The sequence below is a fragment of the Geotrypetes seraphini genome, chromosome 4 (genome assembly GCF_902459505.1).
Source record: "Geotrypetes seraphini chromosome 4, aGeoSer1.1, whole genome shotgun sequence".
Lineage (NCBI taxonomy): Eukaryota > Metazoa > Chordata > Amphibia > Gymnophiona > Dermophiidae > Geotrypetes > Geotrypetes seraphini.
Genome location: NC_047087.1, coordinates 190,030,131 through 190,056,443, shown reverse-complemented (window position 1 = coordinate 190,056,443; position 26,313 = coordinate 190,030,131). Strand labels below are relative to the sequence as shown.

The 26,313-nt window shown below is 42.6% G+C and overlaps 1 protein-coding gene across 3 annotated transcripts in view; it reads right to left on the bottom strand.

The window, feature by feature from the left end:
* The window catches only part of PALD1 (phosphatase domain containing paladin 1), a 521,435-nt gene that overhangs the window by 203,973 nt on the left and 291,149 nt on the right, over positions 1 to 26,313 (bottom strand). For all 3 annotated transcript variants that reach the window (XM_033940451.1, XM_033940452.1, XM_033940450.1), the window contains exons 7-8: positions 12,790 to 12,865; positions 8,702 to 8,853 (exon numbers count right to left, since the gene is read on the bottom strand). In XM_033940451.1, the coding sequence (XP_033796342.1) occupies positions 8,702 to 8,853; positions 12,790 to 12,865 (228 nt within the window). The remainder of the gene's footprint in view (positions 1 to 8,701; positions 8,854 to 12,789; positions 12,866 to 26,313) is intronic.

Here is a 26,313-nt window from a genome sequence, read left to right as displayed (position 1 = left end):
ATTATATTCTAAACTAAACTAAAGCTTAACTTTGTATACCGAGTCATCATTCTGAGAAAGCTCGACTCTGTTTACAGCAATTAAATAAACAGGGAATGATTTACAAATGATAAATAGAAAATAATAGCAAAATTTCAAAAGAATTAATTTTCAAAATGTTTGTCAAATAGAGTAGTTTTTAAAAATTTACGGAAAAATTGAAATGAACTGAACTCCTTAAAAAAAAAAAAAGGGGAGATCATTTCAGAGTTGAGAGAGTTTAAAGACCAAAGATTGACTGAATATCTTGACTCCTTTAATCCCTTTTTTAGAAGGAAGGGAGAGTTTAAATTGTTGGATACCTCTTGCAAAGGAGAATCAGTAAACATTCCAAAATAAAGGAATAAGAGAATTAAAGATACCATGTAGAATTTTAAAAGAAATACAAGATCAATGTCTGTGAAGTGGATAATGTATAACTACAACAACAGAAACAGTAAAAATGTTCCACTTATCCTTGGCTATTAAGTGGAGCATTTTTTCTGTTGTTGTAGTTAAAAGAAATACAAGCGCATTTAAATTGAATTCTAAAATAAACCAGGAGCCAATGAAGACTCTGAAGCAAAGGGGTCACATGGTCAAATTTACATTTCCCTTCGCAGCAGTATTCTGAATTAATTGTAATCTATGAGGACAGCTAGAGAAAACCTTAACAAATGGTCTGCTCCTTATATCACCTGTTTCAGTGTGGCGAGATAGGAAAGTGGAAGAGGCCATCAGCCCATTCAGTTCTCATGTGTTATAAAGGGCGGTGACAGTGCAAATTTCTGCATATACAAATGGATCATTTAAAACTCTACTACTACTAAACATTTCTATAGTGCTATTAGACATATACAGCGCTGTATATCAAAACATAGAAGAGACAGTTCCTGCTCAAAAGAGTTTACAACAGTGGTCTCAAATTCGTGGTCTCGCCAGGTACTATTTTGAGGACCTCAGTATGTTTATCATAATCACAAAAGTAAAATAAAACAGTTTCTTGATCATATGTCTCTTTAGCTATAAATGACAATATTATTATTAAGACTTAGCCAAAAGGAAAGATTTATCTAATATAATAAAATGCTAGGCCGCGCATGCGCACTCAAAAGTCGTGTTCCCTGATCCGTCGCGGACATGAGAGTGCGCATGCGCGCTTACACGCATCGGGCTTACCACCACTGCCGCAAGCTGAGAGGGAGAGCGGCGCTGGCACGGCCGCTCCGTCTCTGCGGGGCTAACAGCCTCCGAAGCTCCTCAGCAGCCTGTCTCGCCCCCTTGAAAAGGGCTCGCCTCCCTGCTCGCGCACATCTCCATCAAGGAAAAACAGCACTACCGGCCGAAGTTTATTTTAAAGTTGGCTCCTCTCATCAGCCACACCTGCGTCAGAGAAGGCTTCCGACACAGACAGCGATAGTGCGAGAAGCCGCCGCAGCGGCTTGAAACTTTAAAAATAAACTTTGGCCGGTAGTGCTGTTTTTCGTGATGGAGGTCTGCGTGAGCTCTCCCAGAGCCTGGCCCGCATCAAAACGCGCTCCTACGGCAGTAGGCTAGCGTGACTGCGCCTCTGGCCGAGAGCTACGTGGAGCACCAGGTGGGTGACGGCGATACGCTGTAGGGCATCGCGCTCAAGTACGGAGTGACGGTAAGGCGCGTTAGGCCAAATGCCCCACCTAGAGCAGCTTCATGAGTATTTTCAAAAACCAGGGGAAAAGGTAAAGCTACATGAGCGTGTGTTAATCTTGCCTGCCTCCCCCCTTTTTGAAAATTAAACAGGTGAAGTATGCCACCACTTAACCGTCCAGAAATTTTATTCTCTAACATGAATTTCATTTGTGACAGTTTGTCAGATGGAAGAAATTAGAAAAGCATAAACCAAATGACCATCTTAAAAAAAAAAGTCATCTGCCCCAACTTAAAAGGCAGAGCTTTCCCATTTATCTTGGGCAGGACTTTGGAAGATTTTTGACTCAGTGAAGGCCTGGAATTGTCAACTGTGCCTATCCTGATAGAACTGAGATTAAACGGATTCCATATTTATCTTTGCTATTAAAGATGTCTTTATAATCTCACTGCATTTCTTTCTGCCTTTTAGGCTCTTTTAAATTTTAGTATTACTAGACAGCTGTTTAGAAACTTTTATTACAAACAATAAAATTATCCCTACATGCCTTGAAAGAGAAACCGTAATTATTTGTGAATTGCAATGAGATGCTCTCCAGATGGACTCTATTAGACTTCTTTAGAGCATGCCTCGAAAAACTACAACGTTCAGGAAATATCTGGATGCGGAAAATACTTTTAATATTAAATACCACACACCAAATGTGGGCTCCTTGGACTGTTTTATGACTATGTCTGTCCTATATCCTCACTAATTAGTTTAAGGGTAAATTTTCATAATAAGGGGGAGTAGAATTAAGCAGGTGGCAGTGAACATTCCCTGGATATTCAATGCTGTGCCATGCCTTGGGCACTGGTATTGAATACCTAGATTTGTGGTGCAGTGGTTAGAGTTACACAGTCTCCTATAATAAAACCCTAAGTGTGCATGCACACTTACAACAGCGTGATCCCTGACAGTGTGATTTGAGACTCTGGCTGTGTTAGATGTGCGGCGTGTGCGATGGTTTGAGCGGTGGCGAGAGCAACGGCAGGAGGGTGTCCGAGGTGCTGCGAGGCGTCCAACTGCTACTGCTGCACAGGGAAGTGGAGGGGGAGAGGGAAAAGAGGCTGCTTTGGGGGAGGGGTGTGCTGGGGGCAGGCAGTAATCTTGGTTTTCTCGGGGGGGGGGGGGCAGAGAGAGATAGGCAGGGTGGGCCAGGGAGAGAGACAGAGAGATAGAAAGAAAGACAGACAAGGGGCCAGGGAGAGACACAGACAGAAAGAATGAGAAACAGACAGGGGGCCAGAGAGACAGACAGACAGCGGCCAAGGAATGAGAAAGAAAGACAGACAGGGGGTCAGGGAGAGACAGACAGAAAGAATTACTGACAGACAGGGGGCCAGAGAGACAGACAGACAGTGGAAAAAGAGAGAGAGAGACAAAGAAAAAAAGATAGCGGCCAAGGAGAGAGAGAGAGAGAAAGAAAGACAGACAGACAGCGGCTAAGGAGACAAAGAGACAGACATTTATTCTAGCACCCGTTAATGTAACAGGCTTAAAGAATAGTAAACTATACCTCATGCAAAATTGTCATTTCTTTAATAAGACATGAACTATTTTTTTTCTGAGGCCCTCCAAGTACCTACAAATCCAAAATGTGGCCCTGCAAAGGGTTTGGGTTTGAGACCACTGGTTTACAATCTAGTCAAGACAGACAAACTGGACAAGAAGGTGCATCAAAACACTCAGTACTCAGGTGGGGGAATTACAGAGGGAATGACAAGACAGATAATGGTGCTAGAAGGTGGGTTGGAGTTTGGAATTGAAAGCATCATCAAAGAAGTGGGTCTTGTCTGGATTTGAATACTATCAGAGACGGAGCTTGATGTACCGAGTCAGGCAGTTTGTTCCAGGCATATGGTGCAGCAAAGTAGAAGGGAGGGATGGAGTCTGGAGTTGGCCAAGAGAAGTAAATGAGGGAGGAGAAACCCTGGTGAATGAAAGATAATGGAGCTATAGCCCAGTAGTAGAGTGCCTCAGGGGTTGGTCCTAGGGCTTATTCTGTTTAATATATTTGTAAAAGACATTGCTGAAGGATTAGAAGGAGAAATTTGCCTTTTTGTGGATGACACAAAATTGGCTAATGAGTAGAAACCATGAGAAAAGATCACAAAAAATTAAAATAATGTCCTACGGTCTAGCAATTAAAATTGAGTGCAGAGTAATGCACTTGGGGAGTGCAGAAATCCAATGGAGATGTAAGAGATAGGAAGCAAGAGATTGATAATAAGCACAGCTAAGGAGAGGGACCCTGGAGTGATGGTATCTGAAGATTTCAAGATGGCGAAACAATGTGACAAGGCAGTGGCCACAGCCAAAAGGATGCTAGTGCTTTCAGTAATCTATAGTATGCACACTATGCACTATGGTTTTCAGGGGTTTATCTGTCGTACCTCCATTTGAGGCCTTGGAACTTCTTGCATTTTTACATCCTTTCAATTACTGATACTGTAATAAACCATTATAGCATTCTTCTGGCCAATTTCAGGCACATAAATAGCATGTACATGCTTGGCACCATTGTCACCTTTTGTTTTTGTTTATTTCTAGCCATAAAAACAGCATGTACGTGTTTGGCACCATAGTCACTTTACCTTTATGTCATATTGTCACACTCTCACCATATCATACATATCATTTTTAGGACCCCTGAGGAAGGCGCATTTGCTGAAACACGGACCGTGTAGGGTCCGGTAGGACAAATATGTGTGGACTATTAACTTGTATCTGTATTTGTTTTTATTATGAAGAGTGACAAATAAATCATCTTTTAGAACATCCATTTTCACAGTTTTTTTGCCATTGTGCAAGACTTGCTTGACCCCATTTGATCGTGATTGGCGTGTGTTTGTCATCTTTTATGCAGATTGCTTTATACCTTAACCACCATGGACCCCTGAGGAAGGCGTGTTATCCGAAACACGGACCGTATCGGGTCCCTTGGTTGGCTATAAGGTTGTATATGTTACTGCATTTACTAATAAACAACGCCTGCATCTTGTACATTATCTGCAGTCTGTTCGTTGTTTTCTGGGAGAGGTACAGTATAACCAGAAGAAAGGAGGTGTTGATGCCACCGTATTTCATTAAGGATATAAAAAGACTTGAAATCATTCAGAGAAAAGCACCAAAAATTATATGGATTTTGTGCCGCAAGACATACGAAAAGAGACTTGATGACCTGAATATGTATACCCTGGAGAAAAGAAGAAATAGGGGTGATGTGATACAGACATTCAAATATTTGAAAGGTATTAAAGGGATAGGGGATGTAGTTACAATCAAAGTGGTTTACATATTATATACAGGTGCTTATTTTGTACTTGGACCAATGGAGGGTTAAGCAACTTGCCCAGAGTCACAAGGAGATACAGTGGGAATCAAACCCAATTCCCCTGGCTCTCAGGTCACTGCACTAACCACTAGGCTACACCACTCCATTATATTAATATACAAACAAACCTTTTCAAGAGATGGGAAGGTAGTAAATCTAGAGGGCATAAATAGAGGTTGCAGGGGTGCCAACACAGGAATCATTTCAGGAAGTAAATATCCTCCAGCGGAAGATGGTGGAGATGAAAACGGTAATGGAATTCAGAAATTGGAAAGAGAATGGAACCAAACAAACTGGCAATGCTTTGATGGTAACTCCAGTAATTGGGGAAACAAAGCCAGTGCTGGGCAGACTTTTATGGCCTGTGCCCTGATCATGGCTGGACAGATCTGGGTGTGCTGGAGTGGGACTTCAATGGTATGTGTCCTGAAAATGGCAAGGACAAATCAATATGTAGCTTTGCATCATACCTTATGCTATGAGTTTATCTTGTTGGGCAGACTGGATTGTCAGTACAGGTCTTTTTCTGCCATCATTTATGAAGCTATAATGTTAATCCTATAATGTTAGCTATGGAGTTTCTAACTAAATCTTTGATAGTTTGCTTCCCCCTCCACCCACATATGACTGCACATAAGCAAACATTTGCAGGTTTTTTAAATTAGCCCTTCCAAATGAAATCAAAAACAATTTGATCTTTCAGCATGCGGCCTTTTCTTTCAGAATCTATTGCTGCCCACACAGCAAGAAAGGAAAAAACCCAAAATGTTATGTTTAAGATGATTAGATATACGCAGAGGGGCAAATTCTATAAGAAGCGCCCCAAAAGTTAGGGGTTCAGCGCGTTTCAAGTAAAATCAGGTGCTGTTTACTGAATCACGCTGAGCGGCACCTATTTTTGAGGCGCCCAATTAATAGACCGGCTCTAGGCACAACTAAAACTTAGGCGGCCATGTGAGCGCTTAGGCACGCTTATGAGCAGCGATTCTGTAATAAGGCGCCTAACATGAAGCCACGCCCACGCCTAACATGCATAGCGCCTATTTTCTTGAAGGCCGCCTAAATTTTTAGAGGCGCCTTGATACAGAATCGCTCTTTCTTGATAAGTGCCTAAGTTTCAATGATTGCTGATTAAAAAGCCTAATTGAACTTGTTATTCTATTTAGATAATAATAATAATTTATTTCTTATATACCGCCAAAGCCATAGTAGTTCGAGGCGGTTTACAATGAAGAAGGACTGGACAATCAGTGAAATGTTACATTGGTACAATCAGAGAAACTAGGTATTGGAGAAATGCTACAATCAGAGAAAATTGGAGCAATGAGGGAAAATGGTACAATCAGCGAAAATGGTACAATCGGCAAAAGATGGAGCAATCAGAGAAAAGTACAATCAGAGTGAAAAGTATAGTAAAGAAGGTCAAGACAATCTGCATAAGGTTAAATCTAAGAATGTAGGTATAACAAAAGGGGTACAGACAGTGGATAAGGGCATTTAGGTAACAACAGAGAGGTACAGAGGCGCCTATCTTGCTGGACGCCTCCAAAATAGGTGCCTAACATTAGGCGCCGGTTACAGAATTTGGGCCAGAGTGCTTCTAAGTCTGATTTGGAAATCTTGAGAAATGCATCCAAAAATCAGGAGGTGACAATGTCAACTCTCGAAACCACTAGACATCTATCATTTTTTTTCAAAAATTGTCTGTCTAGAACAGGGGTGTCCAACCTGTGGCCCGAGGGCCGCATGCAGCCCCGTGAAGTATTTTGTGCGGCCCCGGTCGAGGGCAATGCAGTGTTTTCCTCTGCTGCCCCTGGGTGTTTACCGTCTTGCCGGCTCCCTCCTCTTTCTTGCTGCAGCGTTTGCACATTTGTGCGGCCCCAGAAAAATTTTTTCGGCCAATGCGGCCCAGGGAAGTCAAAAGGTTGGACACCCCTGGTCTAGAAGTTTTTGCAGTTAGGACATCCAACATTTTTGGCCATTTTCAAAAAGAAAAATATCCAAGTTCAAAACGTACAAAACCAAATCATCTGGACGTAGTTGGGGCCACCATTTATACTACACTGACCACACAGACATGCCAGCAGAACAGCGAGGCACCTCAGGAGGTACCGCTGTAAACTTCACATAAAGGGTACCAGGTGTACATCTCACCAGAACCCCCTTTTAATGTATGGCAAGTCCTCCAAAACTCCCCCCAAACCTACTATTCCCATCTGTCTACCACCCCAATAGTCCTTATGATTACCGGTATCACCTAAATGGCAGTACAGTAGGTTTTTGGTGGGGTCAACTTTACACCATAAATGTAGTTGGTAGGGTGGGATGCGGGACAGGGTCCCCCTCTCTATGGTTCACTACACCAGATGTCAGTTTATGCCATCTTTTTGATGTCTTTCTTTTTTGAAAATGAATCCCACAGTCCTGGTTTTGTACACGCAGACAAGAATCAACCTACAGTGCCCTACACCAGTTTTGTTTTGTTTTTCAGCAGAAACATTTAACAAAATCTCTGCTATTTCACAGGCCTCTGCCATAGAAAATGCCAGTCCTTTTGCAAAGGGTAGCAGACCGGATATAATGCAAAGTAAAATTTAGTTAAACACTGGATTAAATTATAAACCAGTGCCTGAAATGGCCATATTTCACCTCAAAAATGGGTAGTTTCAGGGCTGTTTCAGACTGTGTAGAAAAATAGATAAATATATGTTAGTTCATGAAAAATCTAGCAGTCAATAAATAACCAACAAATAATAAAATACATAAATCAACAAATAATAAAATATATAAATAATTCAGCATAAATATAAAGTTAAAACTTATATCTAAAGCAATAAAAATGTATGCAAATGACTCAGATATAACCAAAACATAAGGCTCCTTTAACTAAGGTGTGCTAACAGATTTAGCGTGCCCTAATGAATTAGCGTGTGTTAAGTTTCCATGAAGCCTATTTTATTCCTATTGGCTTCTTAGCATTTAGCGCTTGCTAAATCCGTTAGCGCACCATAGTAAAATGAGCCCATAAAGTGACATAAAAATGTGGATTACAAATAGATGTAAGTCAGAAAAACCACCTAGGTGATCAGCAGGGTCAAATATTTTGCAAATGGCATAGGTTTTGCCTTGGTTTTTGCAAATCAACTGCTTTGCTATTTACTGAACCCTCTTACAAAGCTCATGCAAACAACTCCCCCACTATTATAGACAGCTGTCAACACATCTGGTACAGATGCTATCATACTCCAGGCTCCGAGTATTTCATTAACATTGCACAATAGACTCTGAAAATGGAGAACATTCTAAGAACATAAGAATTGTCGTTGCTGGGTCAGATCAGTGGTCCATCGTGCCCAGCAGTCCGCTCACGCGGCAGCCCCCAGGTCAAAGACTAGTGCTCTAAATGAGTCCAGCCTCACCTGCCTACGTTCCAGTTTAGCAGGAACTTGTCCAACTTTGTCTTGAATCCCTGGAGGGTGTTTTCCCCTATAACAGACTCCAGAAGAGCGTTCCAGTTTTCTACCACTCTCTGGGTGAAGAAGAAATTCCTTACGTTTCTACGGAATCTATCCCCTTTCAATTTTTCAGAGTGCCCTCTCATTCTCCCTACCTTGGAGGTTTTACCGGCACTCTTGTCTTGCTTCATGGAATCCAGTGGTCTCTCCCACTGGAATACTCACCTCTGCTTCTTCAGAGATCCCGTAGGGTGGCACAGCACAAGAATGCCAAGAATCATGGCAAGGTTGGTCCTGCCAACTCCAGTCTGGCAGCTGAAAAGAAGAGCAGGGGGAGCAGCGCTGGGCTTCGTGTGCAGTAGTAGATCTGGGCTTTCCTGAGGACAGTAGTAAAGAGAGATTAGCACTGGCAGCTTTTCATACTGAGAGGGCAATTTTAAAAGATCACTGCCATGGGTAAAGCGAGTTTTTTCCCTGTCTGTTCAGGCGGGTTCACAATCTATCTAATATACCTAGGGCAGTGGGGGACTACATGACTTGCCCTGGGTCACAAAGAGCAGCGTGGGTTTGAACCCACAACCTCAGGGTGCTGAGACTGTAGTTTTAACCACTGCGCCACACTCTCCCACACACACATATATGAGGGGGTGCTGAAAAGTTCTCAGTCCAACCAACTTCCTAAATCTGAAGTTATTCTGCCATTGTAGCTGAATAGAGTGTTATTTTAGTTTTGCAATGTGCCAATTTGCAGACTCTAACAAAATAAGCTAAAACAACACTCTTTTCAGCTATAGAGGCAAAATAACGTCAGATTTAGGAAGTTGGTTGGGTTGAGAACTTTTCAGCACCCCCTTGCATATGTCAGCATGATGCCCAAAGACTATTCTGAAAAACTTGCTTAGCTTATATAGTGCATATTTGAAAGGAAATACACTTCTCCCTCCAAATCCACGGTTTCAGTTCCCACGGATTCGGTTATTTGCGATTTTTTTTTTTTGGGGGGGGGGAAGAAATGCTGCATCCCATACCTTCCCCAGACCTTACCTAGTGGTCTAGCAGCAACGCAGGGCAGGATTGATCTTCCTAAGCTCCTGCCCCGTGCAGAGCCGTCATCAAAATGTCTGCCTTGAGTTCCCGTTGTAGTCTCGAGCAGCAGCCATTTTGCACGGGGCAGGAGTGTAGGAAAATTGATCCTGCCCCGCATCGCCGCTAGACCACCAGGTAAGGTCTGGGATGCAAGAGGGAGGCAGGGGTGGGTCATAGCCAGCCCTAAAAGTTATTTGTGGTTTTTTAACCCCGCAACCCCCACAAATATTGAGGGGCAAGTATATGCAGAGCAAGGGCAAGTATATGCAGGGCAAGTATATGCAGAGGAGCAAGAGCTTCCACTTACAACACTGTGATTATGCACATCACTGCCATACTTAGGCAGTCAAAGTTACACCAGCTCTGTGGTTGGTGTGTGAATGAGAGCAACAAAATCCTGCCTACACCGGTTTGTGCTAGTACATTCTATAGAGCAGTGTCTCTCAAACTTTTTTAGCTCCGGCAAACGGAGCAAATGTTTTTCGTGGCACATTATAATTGATATTATAAAACTGCAAAACCAACAAAAAATTAAATTTGAGAGCTATTTATTTAAAGTTCTTTAAGTTATGTATGGGTAATTGTAATAACAGTGAAACTAAAGTAAATAGAATTGCTAATCAATGCGATGATGTGCTTGTTTTTGAGTGCAAATTATCTCAAAACGCGGCTAGATAGTTGACAAGCAAACATGTATTTCATCATCCACCATCTGCAGTCGTTCTCTTTTTTCAATTTAATTTCTGTCAGAGCTAAAAATCCAATCCCCTCCTTTACTAACACGTAGCGCAGGTTTTAGCGGCGGTAACTGCTCCAACGCTTATAGAATTCCAACGCATCGGAGCAGTTATCGCCGCTGCCGGCGCTAAAACCCACTCTACGCGTTAGTAAAGGAGGGGGTAAGTTTGCAAAGATAAGAAGATCCATTCGATAACAAAGTCTTGATTGCTTTGTTGCTCAAGTTAGGATAACTACTGCTTGAAAAATAAAACTAAAATTACTTGCCAGTTTTCAAGTCACGTCAAAGAATGATGCTTGTCTGGGCGGTTGTATCCATACGCACACAGAAGCTCATAACATTGACAGACTCTTGCATACGCGACGTATATGTCATTTATTCTAGCATATACTTATGAAGGAACTTTTTAAATTCCGGAATCTCTTGTGGCACACCCGGAATCTCTTCAGGGCACACCACTGTTTGAGAGACTCTGCTATAGAGAAAACTAGGTGCCTACTGCTGCCCTCTGGATCTTAAAATGGAGGTGCCCAGGTGTAAATTGCCCCTGGAATGCTTGTAAGTGCATAGGTTTATGCACAATTTGAAGACATTCCTGGGAGGCAGGGCAGTAGACTCTCAGTTAACCTCTTTTTTAAGCAAAAGCCCTTTCAAATTTAGCTATGAGACAAACAGAATTCCACCAAGTAATATATTCAATCCTTGTAAAATCTTTCCAATGGCTAAGAATTGTTTTTATTATTAAATTTAGTAAAATTCGCAATACTTTAGCCAGCTCATCTGTGATTGGGGCCTTTAGGCCAATTCTGCCTAACAGAATAACATTTATGGTTAGTTGTTCTTGAATGTTAACAAACAAGCAAATGGACTCCCAAACTTGTTTCCAAAAGTACTGTAAATGCTCACATTGGAAAAGTAAGTGAACTAAAGTACCAGCATCTTTTTTTTTTTTTTTTTTTTTTTAAATGATAATTAATCTTTATTCGTTTTAAAATAAATTCGATAAGTGAAGAACAATAAATAAAACATTTATACTATATACATCACTTAAAATATTACAAGATTCTTACAGATCAATAACCCCCCACCCAAACTATTCTTTATCATTCAACTATGTATAAATTTATCATAATTCCGTAATTCACTACATATTTTAAACATAAAATTACACATTTATCCACTTAGACATATTTTAAACTTATAAACTACCCTGCCCCATCCATAATAATAGTTGATTATAACCCTTATATTCCTCCCACCCTCCCCCCTCCCTCCCTGGATGTGCAATTCTTCTAACAACAAAAATGAATAATTATAATAAATCTACAAAAGACGTCAATGGACCCCATATTAAATTTAAGTTTTTAAAATTCCCTAACTGATCAGCTCTCATTTTTTCATATTTATACATTTGACATTAACTTGCCCACCAGAAAGCAAAACTGAGACGATCCCAATTTTTCCAGTTACGTGTAATCAACTGTATAGCTGTATCTTTGCCACAGGACCAGCAGTGTTTAACTTTTTGAAGGACGATATATATCTGTATGTAGATGATATTGCAATTCTGCTTCCCTTAGTTAGTTATGATGATACTATCAGGGAAATTACTGAATCCCTCAAAAAGAGAGAGCTCTGGGCATTACAATTTAAATTGATATTAAACACTGATAAAACTTAGAGGGTTTTGAAGGATCTACCGAATAACATGATTAATATCCAGAGCAAAAATTTTAAATTGGAAATAACTCTAAGGTGCGTTAGGGCCTTAACATGCAGAATAGTGTGCACTAAATCGCCGCACGCACTAGACCTTAACGCCAGCATTGAGCTGGCGTTATTCTAGAAGCGTAGCGCGCGGTAATTTTGTGCGTGTGCTAAAAACACTAGCGCACCTTAGTAAAAGGAGCCCTAAGAGTTCTGGGGATATTATTAGATTAATTATCAACGAACAACCAAATAAAACAATTACAAGTACATTAGATAGTGTGAACCCACCGGGACAGATAGGAAAAATGCTTGAGTACCTGAATGTAAACCGTTTAGGCTATAATTGGAAAAGATTTTTCAAACTGCTACAGCTCTAGCATATTAAGAATTTTTTTTTTTATCAGGCTCATTTTCAATTAGTGGTTCAAGAGCTGGTGCTGTCTCAGTTTGATTATTGTAATTCATTATATATTTGTTGTTCTAAGATACCTATATGATGGTTACAAATTATGCAGAACACTGCAGCAAAGTTGGTTTATAGTAAGAAAAGATCAGATAGAGTGAAATTCTATCATGAGGAGCCGGCACTGAAGGAAAAATGAATGCTGCGTCGGTGTCTTTGGCCAAGGGAGGAGGTGTCAGGCGTAGGCCATGGAAGTGGGAGAAGAGGAAGAAGGTGCTGTTTTCAGCTGTGTGGAACACAGCGTGGAAGAAACAAAGTGCTGTGTGTGTGTGGCAGCAAATGCATAAGCTGCTTGGTTTTAACTGCAACACTTACCCTGAGAAAACTAATAAAAGCATCAAACTGCTGCTCCAACGGGGCTCCATCCATAGGCAAAGGCAGCCGCTGGTACCTGCAGTGTGCGAAAAGAAGAAATTGTCAGGAACTCAATTGCGAAAGGTCTTCTTTTCTGGAGGACTTTTACAATGCACCAAAAAAAAAAAAAAAAAAATTTCTGCACTGAATGGTAGGGAGAGCGTTTGAGGATTGGAGGTTCTGGAAAGTGTTGGAATTGAGGATGGGACAAGCCTTCCATCTCTGCCTGCAGTGTATACAGACTCCACCCCTCTCCCCCGGTATATCAGCCAGCTCTATTTCAGCGTGAGGTGAGAGTGACTGAGGACAGGAGGTTCTGGAGAGTGTTGGAATTGAGTAAAGATCCTTCTATATCTGCCTGCACTATTTACAGACTCCAACCCTCTCTCCTACCCCCTTCCTACCCCCCTCGTATATCAGCCAGCTCTGTTTCAGAGTGAAGCAGTGTTTATAGATTTCACTTCTCTCACCCGTATATCACCTAGCTCTGTTACAGAGTGAGGTATATTAGCCAGCTGTGCTATACAGCGAGTGAGTTATGGGGAAATGAAGGGGATATGTGAAAAAACTTGCTGTATCTATACCAGTGATTAAAGGTCCTATGGACAAACATTTGACTAAACAAACCACCTATGGGAACCACTATTTATACTTATAGGCACTCTAATTTCAATTTTTCAACTAACAATAGTGCCACTTTCATTCAAAATACAATTTTCTTATATTGAATATTCAATTCATGACCAAATGACTGCTTTACAAATATAAATAAATGTACATAAATAATCATAAAGTGCTCAGTGCCGCCACCAGGTCATTGCTAATGCAGCTCAGGCCACGATAGTTTTGGAAGCATTATTGCACTTTATTGTTCCCTGCCTTCCATAAAGTACAGTGTGCAATGGCTTGAATGTTACTCAAAAAAATCGCTAATGTTCCAATTGCCTATATAGTTGTTTGAAAATGCTATCAAAAACATGTTTGAAACTGTACTTATCTTGTCATTCTTGTTGCCCTCCTGTCCAGCATTTAACTATCGTGTGTCATAAACTGCATTACATGAATCCATATAAAGTGCTTGTGTGATAAAGTGCTGTCCAGTGTCGCTTTAAAATAACATAATTATGCTTGCAATCAAGTCTAATATTTCACTGTCCTCCGACCCAAGCTGGGTTTCATGTTCGTCTTCAGGGAGAACAACGCCTAGGAGAAACTGAAAAAACACTATGATGTGATATAGCTCTTCTTTGTTGTTTCTTGTTGTGCAAGCCATATAAAAGATCTAAATAACTCTTCATATAATAAACTCAAAACTTCATACTTATTGATAGCCTTAGCAATGACCTGGTGGTGGCACTGAGCACTTTATGATTATTTATGTACATTTATTTATATTTGTAAAGCAGTCATTTGGTCATGAATTGAATATAAGAAAATTGTATTTTGAATGAAAGTGGCACTATTGTTAATTCATTAGTGATTGATGCTATAATGTCCTATGGTGTAATATAAGGACAGCATAGGCTATTAAATAACTAAAAATGAAGGAAAAAGCCTCAGACAAGGACCCTCCCACCTCCACCGAAGTGGTTTGCTAAAGGTGGTTGAGCGGTCACCTCATTGGCAAAAAATCTTCAATGAAATAAGACCTTTATGCTGTGCTTTACTAATGAAAACCAAAAGATAGAAGAAAAACTTTTCCACTTATCTTCAGCTGATCGGTACACCAGCCTCTGCTGTCCTTATATTACACCATAGGACAGCGATGGCGAACCTACGGCACGCGTGCCAGCTGTGGCACGCGAAGGCCTTGCAGCTGGCATGCGGGAAGGTCCGCAATAGAGAGCTGCACAGGTCGCGGGGATCCCATGGGGACGCCTCCGAGGGTTGCGGGGTTCCTGCGGGGCTGGATGTACTAAGTCGCGCTGCTTTTCTCCCTACCTGCTCTGCTTGCAGCACAGAGCCGAACGGAAGTCTTCCCGACGTCAGCGCTGACGTCGGTAAACAAGCCCTCCCTCCCTCCGACGTCTGCGCTGACGTTGGGAAGACTTCCGTTCGGCTCTGTGCTGCAGGCAGGGTAGGTAAGGAGGAGTAGCCTCGCGGCTCGAGTGGCTACCAAGGGAGGGGGGCGGTCCGCCCCGCCCCGTGTGCAGCACAGCCGGCCAATTCCCCTTACTTTTGTGGAGCTAACCCGACCGACCGACAACAGCCCCGGTCCGACAAACCTCCCTGCCCTTAACCGCGAATCTAAATTACCTTCTTACAGCAGCTGTAAGAAGGAAATTTAGATTCGCGGTTAAGGGCAGGGAGGTTTGTCAGACCGGGGCTGTTGTCGGTCTGTCGGTCGCGGAAGCGCCACAAAAGTAAGGGGACCTGGCCGGCTGTGCTGCACCCGGGGCGGGAGAGAAGGAGGGGGGAGAAGGACGCTGAAAGCACTGGGGAAGACAAAGGGGTGAAGAAGGACGCTGAAAGGCCATGGGGAAGACGGGGTGGGGGGGAAGGACACTGAAAGCATTTGTGGAAGACAGAAGGGGGAGAAGGACGCTGACAGGACATGGGAAGACGGGGGGGGGAGAGAAGGACGCTGACAGGACATGGGGAAGACAAAGGGGTGAAGAAGGACGCTGAAAGGCCATGGGGAAAACGGGGTGGGGGGGAAGGACACTGAAAGCATTTGTGGAAGACAGAAGTGGGAGAAGGACGCTGACAGGACATGGGGAAGACGGGGGGGAGAAGGACGCTGAAAGCACAAGGGGAAGACAAAGGGGTGGAGAAGGACGCTGAAAGGACATGGGGAAGACGGGGTGGGGGGAAGGACACTGAAAGCATTTGTGGAAGACAGAAGGGGGAGAAGGACGCTGACAGGACATGGGGAAGATGGGGGGGTGGAGAAGGACGCTGAAAGGCCATGGGGAAGATGGGGGGGGGTGGAGAAGGATGCTGAAAGGCCATGGGGAAGACAGAGGGGGAGAAGGACGCTGACAGGACATGGGGAAGATGGGGGGGGGAGAAGGACGCTGAAAGGAAATGGGGAAGAGAGAGTGGGGAGAAGACGCTGGCAGGGAAGAAGACAGAGATGCCAGACTATGGGGGGAGCGGAGGGAAGAAGATGGGTGCCAGACCAATTTGGAAGGGGGGAGAAAGGGAGAGGCACAGTAACAGAGCAAATGGAAGACGCAGAAGGAAGAGAGACAGTGGATGGAAGGAACTGAATGAGAACATGAGGAAAGCAGAAACCAGGCAACAAAGGTAGGAAAAGAATTCTATTTCTTTTTTTCTTTTTTTTTTGCTTCAGGATAAAGTAGTATATTAGTTGTGTTGATAAAAATTTATAAACAAAAGAGGCTCTGGTAGAAACCCGTTTACAAAGTGTGTATTCTTCCCAATTAATATTTCCAAATTAATAAAGTCTTTTTGCTTATTTGTAAATGGGTTTCTACCAGAGCTTTTAATTCAGTAGCATAATTAAATGAAATAACTATTTCTGAAGTTTACAGGGACGGGCGGGGACGGAGGACATTCCTCGCGGGGATGGGTAGGGATGGAGGGATTCCTCACGGGGATGGGTGGGATTCCTCACGGGGACGGGTGAGACTTTGGCGGGGACGGGTGGGGACGGGTGGGTTTTCTGTCCCCGCGCAACTCTCTAATCCGCAATTAAGATATGCGGCGCGGCGGGAGGCGAGTGTGCCGGTGTCTGCTTTGCAGCTCACCTGGCAACAGGGCCGGACTGGCCATTGGGAGGACCAGGCATTGTCCCGGTGGGCCGCGGCCCATCCTCCTGTGCTGGCTGCAGTCCTGTGAGTGGATGTTTAGCCTGCCTGTCTTCCCCTTAGTATCCTATGAGCCAGGCAGTGTGTGAGGGGGAAGTGGGGGGAGGAAGAGAAGCTTCACACTGAGTCTGTCACAGGAACTCAGTGAGGCTGTAGTGTGACTCCACTTGTGACATCTGTAATCAGGAACAGTTCCTAGTGCTCCCATGCTAGAGAGGTGAGGATATGGGGGGAAGTTAATGTGTCTAATAATGTGCTCCTCTGTAAAAACTTCTGTATCTTCCATGGGGGACATGCTAAATTCGAGGAAATAAAAAAGCTGCTTATGATGATTGCATAGAGAAGTTCAGTAAGCTGAGAGGAGGGCTGGGCTCTCTGTGAACAACCAACACACTAATCCTCTGCGCTGTACCTTATGGAAAACTCAATATAGCAAAAAACAGTAAAGTGTATATGTGGCCCTTCACAGTGCTTTTGTAAACATCATAATAAAATAACAAAGGCTCCAGTAATGAAAAATAAAAGTCCTTTTCCCATACACTCAGGTTGCACAAGTCCGGTTTTCACCCGGACAGTATATTTTTTGACCAAAACGGATGTCTACAATTAGTAAAATTCCCCAATCACATATTTTTTTATGGGGACGGATTTGTATACAGCACTTCATTAGATTTTTTTTATTATACAAATTTTATCTTTTTGTAGACTTGAAGTCTTGAACAAAGAAAATGAGTACAGCAAAAAAAGCAAAAACAGATAGTGGAAGACCATTCCAAGAGGCCTGGACAGAGTACATATGGAGTGATTGAACGCAGTGGGAAAGCATTGTGTATTATGTGTAATGAAAGTGTTGTGTCTCGCACATCAAGTGTCAAACGTCACTTTGAGACCAACCATAACAGTGTTGCTGAACTTGGTTTAGCTCAAAGAAAAGAGTTCCTTGTAGGAAAATTAAAGAAATATCACTCCCAGTCTCTTAGTTTTAGCAACTATCTTTCAAAAACTAATCATCTTACAGTTGCCAGCTTTCAAATTTCACTGTGCATGGCAAAACATGGTAAGCCCCTCTCTGATGGAGATTTTATCAAAAAGGCAATTTTGGCTGGGAGTAATTCACTCTTCCATGATTTCCAAAACAAGGATAAAATTGTGCAGCGCATCTCTGAGATGCCGCTAAGCAGAAATACTGCAAAAGTTAGGGTTCTGCGAATGGCTGATGATGTTAGTCAACAGCTTACTTGCGACTTACAAAAAGCACCCTTCTACTCCATGTGCTTGGATGAAAGTACAGATATTACTAACCATGCAAGACTAGCGCTCATTTTGCGTTATGCTACTGGTGACATCATGAGAGAAGAGCTGGTAAAACTGCTGTCTTTGCCTGGAAGAACACAAGGGATAGATATCCACAATGCTGTGATGGAGGCTTTTTCATCACTAGACATAAGTCCAGAAAAAGTAGTTTCAGTTACTAGCGGTGAAGCACCTAGCATGGTGGGGACAACATCAGGATTCATTCATTTCTTTGCTAAGGAAGCAAAACATCCACTGATTCAGTTTCACTGCATAATACATCAAGAGGCTCTCTGCGCCAAAGAAAGCAGCAAAAAACTTGACGATGTCCTCAAAGATGTAACAAAAATGGCGAACTTCATCATGGCGCGTGCTCTTAATTTTCGACAATTTCAAGCCCTTCTTGATGAGGTTCAGGCACAATATAACACTTTACTGATGTACAATAATGTCCGGTGGCTGGGCAGAGGATGAGTGTTAGAGAGATTTGTGGCCTGCTTGGAAGAAGTTAGGCTATTTATGAACGAAAAGGGGGAAGACTATCCTCAACTCACCAACATGGCCTGGCTTACCAACCTCATGTTCTTTACAGATTTTACTAACCACTTTAATGTACTAAACAAAAAATTACAAGGCATGGGAAAAACAGCAGAAAGCATGTTTAGTGACATCAAAGCTTTTGAGAGAAAATTGCATGTTTTTGAAAAAGACCTTGAGAGTGGACAGCTAAAATATTTTCCCAACCTAAAAATACATTTGGATAATTCTACAACATTTGTGGACAGTCATAAAAAACACCAGGAAATCCACAAAGCATATTCCACCATTGTAGCCGAAGCAAAGGAGAATTTTAGTAAAAGATTTTCTCAGTTCCGTAAGATGGAGACAACCCTTTCATTTATAACTTCCCCAGAAAAGTCCACATTTGAAGATCTTGATCTTTCCTGCTTACAGTGGTTGGATATTCAAAATTTGGAAATGGAGCTACTGGAATTTCAAGAAAGCTCTATCTGGAAAAGTAAATTCAATGACCTGCGTGCGGCTCTTGAACGTATTGAGTGTGAAAGGGTGACAAATGAAATCACTGCTAGCAGTTCTGAAAATGAAATCCTAAAAGCGTGGAATTCTCTGCCAGACAATTTTAAGTCCATGAAAGCACTTGGGATTGCTCTTCTTACTTTGTTTGGGTCATCCTATGCTTGTGAGCAGCAGTTTTCGGCTTTGAATCATATAAAATCTGATGCTAGAAACAGATTAATGGATGACATGAGTGCTGCATGTGTTGCTCTGAAATTAACGCACTATGAGCCAAGTTATCAGCATGCATGCAACAACAAAAATCACATTAATTTTTTTCAGAGCATGCCCAATGCATATGTTTACATGAAGCAGTGTTTTCAGTTTGCAGTTAAGACACTTTCTAAGTTATTTAAATATTATTTAAAGATGTTATTTAAAAAAGGGACTTTACATGGCCCTGTTGTATTCCAATCTGGAATTTCCAATAAAAACGGTTGGTTTAATTGAAAGCTCTTTTGTTTTCTTTACATCATATTATTAGAAATGTAATGATTTAACTATTTTCTAATTTGATTGTAAATTTTACAAAAAAACATGTATAGACTCTTTGGGAATGCACACCGAGTCTTGACACAGTTAACAGTTTTAAGAAGTTTATCTTTTTTTTTACTCAGGATACATTTGACATGTTATGTGAATAATACATTTAAAATATATTGTGTAACTCAATCAAATTCTTCCTAAATTCATTAAATTGAATGAAATCATTAAAACATTATAAATTGCCAATAAATTGAAATGAAAACCAAAGGATTGTGAATCAAATTGATTCTCTGACAATACAAAGATTCCAACCTTTAAAAATGATGTTACATAGTTCAGGCAACTTTATAAAGAGTTTTTAGATACTAAAATCTTGTTATTAAGGTTTAATTCACGTGCTGGCACTTTGAGGAAATTCTTTGGTTTTGTGCGGCAGTTTGGGCACTCGGGCTCAAAAAGGTTAGCCATCACTGCCATAGGACATTACAGCATCAATCACTATTGAAAGTGTTAATTATTCTATACAATTTGTTTTCATGACATCTGAGTCATTTGTGACTATTTTTAATTCAAACATTTGACTAGTCATGCCGCCCCCACCTACCCTGACAACAGACATGGGTCTCCGAACTCCCAACACACCTAGAGAGACAGGAGGGATGCCTACTCCCTCCTCCCTCAGCACCTAATTGTGCATCAGTGCTACCTGAACACTCTTCCCCCCCCCCCCACCGACACTCTTCCCTGGCATTCCCTCATGCTCCTCCGACACCTCCCCACCCTACATGAAGATTCCCCCTCACCCCACCAACAAGATCCCAAAAGGCAGTCCTGGTGGTCTGGTGAGCTGGGGGGTTCAGCTCAGAACCCCCCCTCCCCAACAGCTCAAGCACTTCCCCTGTATCTCATTGTAGAAGCTGGCAAGAGGGATGCCCACTCCCTCTTGCCAGCAGGCCCGCCTTGTCAAAATGGAGGGCCTTCCCCTTCACGGTGCATCCTGGGATGCATCGGAGAGGAACCTAAGGCCCTGACTGGGCTAGATACCTTAATCCCGTCCTATGGGAGGGACCTTAGTTACCCAGGACAATCGGAGTCTTAGGTCCCTCCCCGGTGCATCACACAGGAGGGGTTTAGGGTATCCAGGCCAATCAGGGCCTTAGGGGAAGGCGCCATTTTGAAGAGGCACAGCTCACACTTAGTACCCCTTTTCCCCTTCTAGACCCACCAGTAGCCCTTTCAGATCTACCATGCCTCTCTGGTGGTCTAGTTGTTGTTGGGGCAAGAACGATTCCCACTCACTCCTACCCATATTGTCTCCATGGTAAAAATGAATGCCGTGACTTCCAGCAGCAGACTCATGAGACTGCCACTGGAAGTCACAGCAGTCATTTTTACCACAGTGACAGCAAGGGCAGGAAAGAGTGGGAATCACTCTTGCCCTATGTGCCAGTAGACCACTAGAGTGGTACAGTAGGCCCAGGGATGGGCTTTCTGGTGGGTCCAGAAAGGGGGTTCATCCGGGGAGGGGGGAGGAGGAGGAGGAAGGAAGAAAGTGTGAGCTGTGCCTGTTCGGGGGGGGGGAAGTTAGGGAGGGTGTGAGTCAGTGAAAACTTCCCTGGTTCAGAAGGGCTGGTAACAGCAGAGGAGGAGAGACATTACTGTGAGGGAGGGAAGGGTAAGTTAGTCCAATTGTGAGCCCACCAGGACAGATAGGGAGAAATACTTCAGTATTTGAATGTAAACCGCTTAGGTTATAAGTGGTTTATAAATAATTAAATAAATATATAAAAATGCCAACATCTTAAGCCTGAGAGAGATATAGGTCTTGAATATAAACAGACCCCCATTTTCGGCCACTTTTTTGGCCCAAAAATCTCAGTTTATATTTGAGTGTATAAAGTATATGCTGCTGGCCACTGATAAGCAAAAAAGAAAAAGGATAATGCAAAATGTGGTAACCAAAATGTACCATAATGAAAATCATAAATCAATTCTTATGAAGGGGAAAAAACATCAGAAATTATGCCAGCAGGTTATAAGACTAGCTTTTAACTTTGTTAGTTCTACTCAATTTGCATCACTTTTAATCATTGTAAACCGCATAGAACTTCACGGTCCTGCGGTATATAAACTGTTTATTATTATTATTATTATAGTGCACAGCTATTTCAGGTCCAAAGTGTATTTCGTAACATTTGTCAAACCACTTTCATGCAACAAAACAACTCTAATTAAGAAACATTACTTCAAAGCAAATTTCCCTTCACAATAAACAACTTATTTCATTCAAAATGCTTTCACTTATCTGCATCTGTAATACACAACACTAACATACCCGACACTGACATGAAGAAGACATGTGTTTCAGCAGCAAGCCTGCATCCGGGATCAATTAACTTGGATCCTCAAAAGAATAAATTTCCATGGCATTACGTCAAACTTCAACTACTGCAGATGACCATCAATAGCTACTGAAGGTTGCTGCTGTCTATATAAAGGGGTGAAACACCCATGAACTATCCAGCATTATGAGGTAATTTTATGGACTGTCTCCATATGGAGAAGGCCTCTTATAAAATTAAGTTGCGACTAAAACTAAGTGCAGTGCACGCTGGCACATACTTGTAGAGCAGGCATGGACAGGGGGCAGTTTATGCAAATCACAGCAGAATTGCAATTTACATGCGACTGAGAGGATGTTAAACTATAAGGAACAGCAGTGGATTTTCAGTTTGAATTCGGTTAGCCCTGTGGATTTGAATGCAGAGGTTGAATGGATGACACTGGTTTAACCCAGACACTCTGCTCATTGGTTGTAGTAGTCAGGTGACAGAAAGTGATCCTTTAAAAAGAAGAGAAATAAAGCCGCGGACATCTTTGAAGAGTGGAGGTATATCATTCAAGTTTCAAGTTTTATTTTAGTTTGATGAGTCGCTTAATTTAATTTTTACTAAGCAAATTACAACATAGAAAGAAAAAAAAACCAGAAAAACATTTATTTTAACATAATACTTCCAACAGACATACAGACCAACTGAGACACTAGGTTAAAAAAAAAAGAGCAGAACTACAATTCAATATTTTTAGGGTACAGAAGAGAACCATAAATGGAAAAAAAACATTAGGAGGGGGAAGGTAAAAACCTGGAAGGTAATGTAAAAATTTTTGAACATAATTTATAGATTAAAGGCATCTTTAAAAAGAAAGCATTTTAAATTACTTTTAAAATGACTCAAATTATTTTCCTCTCTCAATTGCTGAGGTAAAGTGTTCCAAAGTTGTGGAGCTATCACCAAGAACATATCTTGTCGTCGAGTTCCAATAATTTTCAGGGAGGGAACCACTAAGAGTTTTTGGTTAGTAGTCCGAAGGGAACGCAATATACTATAAGGAATAAGTGCTTTATTAATAAATTGGGGTTCGTTAGTATCAAGGGTTTTGAATACTAGTAATAAAATTTTGAAAGTGATGCAGTGATTAATGGGAAGCCAGTGAGATTTAATCAGAAAAGGAGTAACGTGATCATATTTTTTACCATTATGAATAAGTTTAACGGCAGTGTTCTGGATGATTTGTAAATGTTTCTTTTCCTTTTGTATAATATTTATTAATAATGAATTGCAATAATCAAGTTTGGCAATAATTAAAGAATGAATTAGTATATTTAAAGATTTTGGCTCTAGGAACTTAGAGATTGACCGGATCATTCGTAATCTGTAAAAGCAAGATTTTACAATGATACTTATATGCTCATTCAGCGGGCAAGGCCAACAAGCTAAGGTATGCTTTAAGTTAAGAGTTTTAAAGAATATTTAATAGGTATGTGAGATATATAGTATTTTAATATAATGCATTGTTTTAGAAGATTCCTTGATGCAGCCTATTAGGTGAAACGTTGAATGCAGCCCCTTGACCGACTCAGTGAGAGATTTATGAATCTTCATGATAAGATAAGATATTTTTGAAAAGGAAAAAAATTAAAACATGCTAATAAATAATAATACGTTATTTTCAATCATAAAGAATATTGGACCTATGACGAGGTAGATGTGTGAAGCTTAAAGGCGATGAAGGAATGAACATTTCAGTGATACTACTGAAGTCTAGTGTTAATAATAAAAAAAGGTAAGGAGCAATTTCGTTGGTACCAGACCTATTTTATAAAGTATGCTCCAAAACATAGGTGCCAATTTGGCGCATAACTTCTGTGCTACAATGGAAGTTACGCACCAAAACAGGGGGTCAACAGCAGGTACGTGTGCAAATATGCTCAGGTGTTATTCTGTAATGTGGCGCCCGAGTGTTATAATGTGTAACTTCAAGGGAAAATTCATGGGGGAGGGGCCTATGCGGACCATCGGTGTGTCAGTCAGCAAGGCGTGCAACTTATGGAATACTGACAGTTGCGTGTGCAGGATGCCACATTTAGACATGTGCAATTACATCTGCTATAGACATGGTATAATCATGGTTGGTATATAAATGCTGACTTATGCTAGTATCTATAACAGAATCTGAGCACCCAAATTCCATTACAGAATTTGCACTTGGTGCCCAGTAGTGCTGCCCGATTCAGGAAAAAAAATTTCGATTCGATTTTCCTGCCCAATTGGGTGTTTTTTTCAAACATCCTGGTGGGTTTATTTTATAGCCTCTTCACCCCCTTTGCCTTCTCTTAACCACACTGGTGCTGTGGTGTAAACAGAATAAACAAACAAAAAAGACTTTTCCTCTCTCTGTTAAATCCTAGCTCATGTTTGCGGTCTAACACCAGCTCTGGCAGGATACACGTTTCAAATCTGACATATTGTAATCACAAAATAGAAAATAAAATTAGTTTTTCTATCTTTGTTGTCTGGTCATTATTCAAATCTTTGTTGTCTGGTCATTATTCAAATCTTGTTGGTCCCAGGCTCTGGTTGTCTTCTGATAACTTGCTTGCCAGGGTCTCCTTCTTTCTTTCTCTGTGCTAACCATCCACCTGCCATCTCTGTCCTCTGGCATCTTTCCTTTTTTTCGTCTCCCTCCACAGATTCACCTTTTCTTAACTACCCTTTCATCGAGCATCTCTCCCTCCTTCCCCACCACCCCAGGGTCCACCATTTCTCCGTTTCTTTTCCCAACTACAGTGGTACCTTGGTTTACGAGCATAATCCATTCCAGGATCATGCTCGTAATCCAAAACGCTCGTTTATCAAAGCAAAGTTCCCCATAGGCCTTAATGCAAACTCAGAAGATTCATTCCACAAACAAAATTTGCAATGGTGGCCCAGGGGTGAGTACCTGCCTGCGGGTGCTGCAGAGATTCCAAAGTGGTGCCTTCCTTCCTACGGGGTTCCCGTGCGGCTGCTTTCCCACTTCGGCCGATGCCTCTGCCGTCCGTCAGCGCCTCCCGGCTTCCATCCAAGCCAGCCGCCAACCTAAACGAGCATGCGCGCAGCTTCACCTCTCCTCTCCTGTCAGCTGCTGCCCCCACAACACGTTCATCACGTACAAGCACGTGATGAGCGTGTTGTCGGAGCAGGCTGTCTTGGATGGGAGCCGGGAGACGCTGACAGACGGCAGAGGCATCGGCCGAAGCGGGAGGGCAGCCGCACGGGGACCCCAAGGGAAGGAAGACACCACTTTGGAATCGCTGCAGCACCCACTGGCAGGTATTCACCCCTGGGCCACCATTGCTGAGTGCTCATTTATCGGGGCAGTGCTCGGTTTATGAGACAAAAGTTTGCTGAGTGTTTTGCTCGTCTTGCAAAACACTCGCAAACCGGTGCACTCGTAAACCGAGGTACCACTGTACTCTCCTATCCAGTATCTCTATCCCCCTCTCCACACCATCCCTTGTGTCCAACTTCTCTCCCTTTCTGTTCCTTCCCTCCCTAAATCCCATTGTCCATCATCCCTCTTCCTCTCCTCTATTTTCAGACCCATTATTTCTTCCCTCCCAAAGTCCGGCATATGCACGTATCTTTGAACTCCCCCCCTTCTCTCCCTCCCTCTCTCCGTGTACTTCTACACCAGGGCCCCCCTCCCCTGGTCTTTCCCACCCTGAAGGCCTGCACCTCCCCCTGAAGGCCTCCACCTCACCCCTAAAGGCCTGCCTGTCCCCCCTGAAGGCCTGTGCCACCATCCCTGAAAGCCTGTTTCCCCCTCGAAGACCTGTCCCCTCTGAAGGCCTGTACCCTCCCCCGAAGGACTGCCACCCCCGGAAGGCCTGCGTGTTCCCCCTGGCCTCCCGGAATCAATTTTCCTAATTTCAGCAGCCTGCAATAAGATCGCTGGCACTGGCGATCTTTGCAAGCTGCCATACATCTTCTCTCTGCTGCGGTCCCGCCCCTCCTCTGATGTCAGAGAAGGGGCGGGACCGCGGCAGAGAGAAGAGAGCTCCAAAGCTGTACGGTAGCTTGCAACGATCGCTAGTGCCAGCGATCTTATTGCAGGCTGCTGAAATTAGGAAAAATGATTCCGGGAGGCCAATGGGGAAGACGGACAGCACAGCAGCGGGAGGCCAGCTTGTAAGCCACTTCCCTGCTGACCCTCCCCACTCGCCCTCTAAAGTAGGAGTGGCAGGCCAGCAGGAGGCAGCGCTGCCGCTCCTGCTTTAGGGGAGAGGGTCAGTCAACGAATCGGGAGGCCGATTTTTTGTCCTGGTAAATCGATTCAAATCGATTCACCCGAAGTGAATTAGTGAATTGATTCGAATCGTGAATCGAGCAGCACTAGTGCCCAGCATTTCGGTTCATAATGTTTGGAGCATTTTACAGAATTTATCCTCAATCCCCACAACTTCAATCCAGGGGCAATAGCTGCAAGATTTGTGCTAACATTTTAAGAAGACATGTGGAGGGCCATTTTCGTA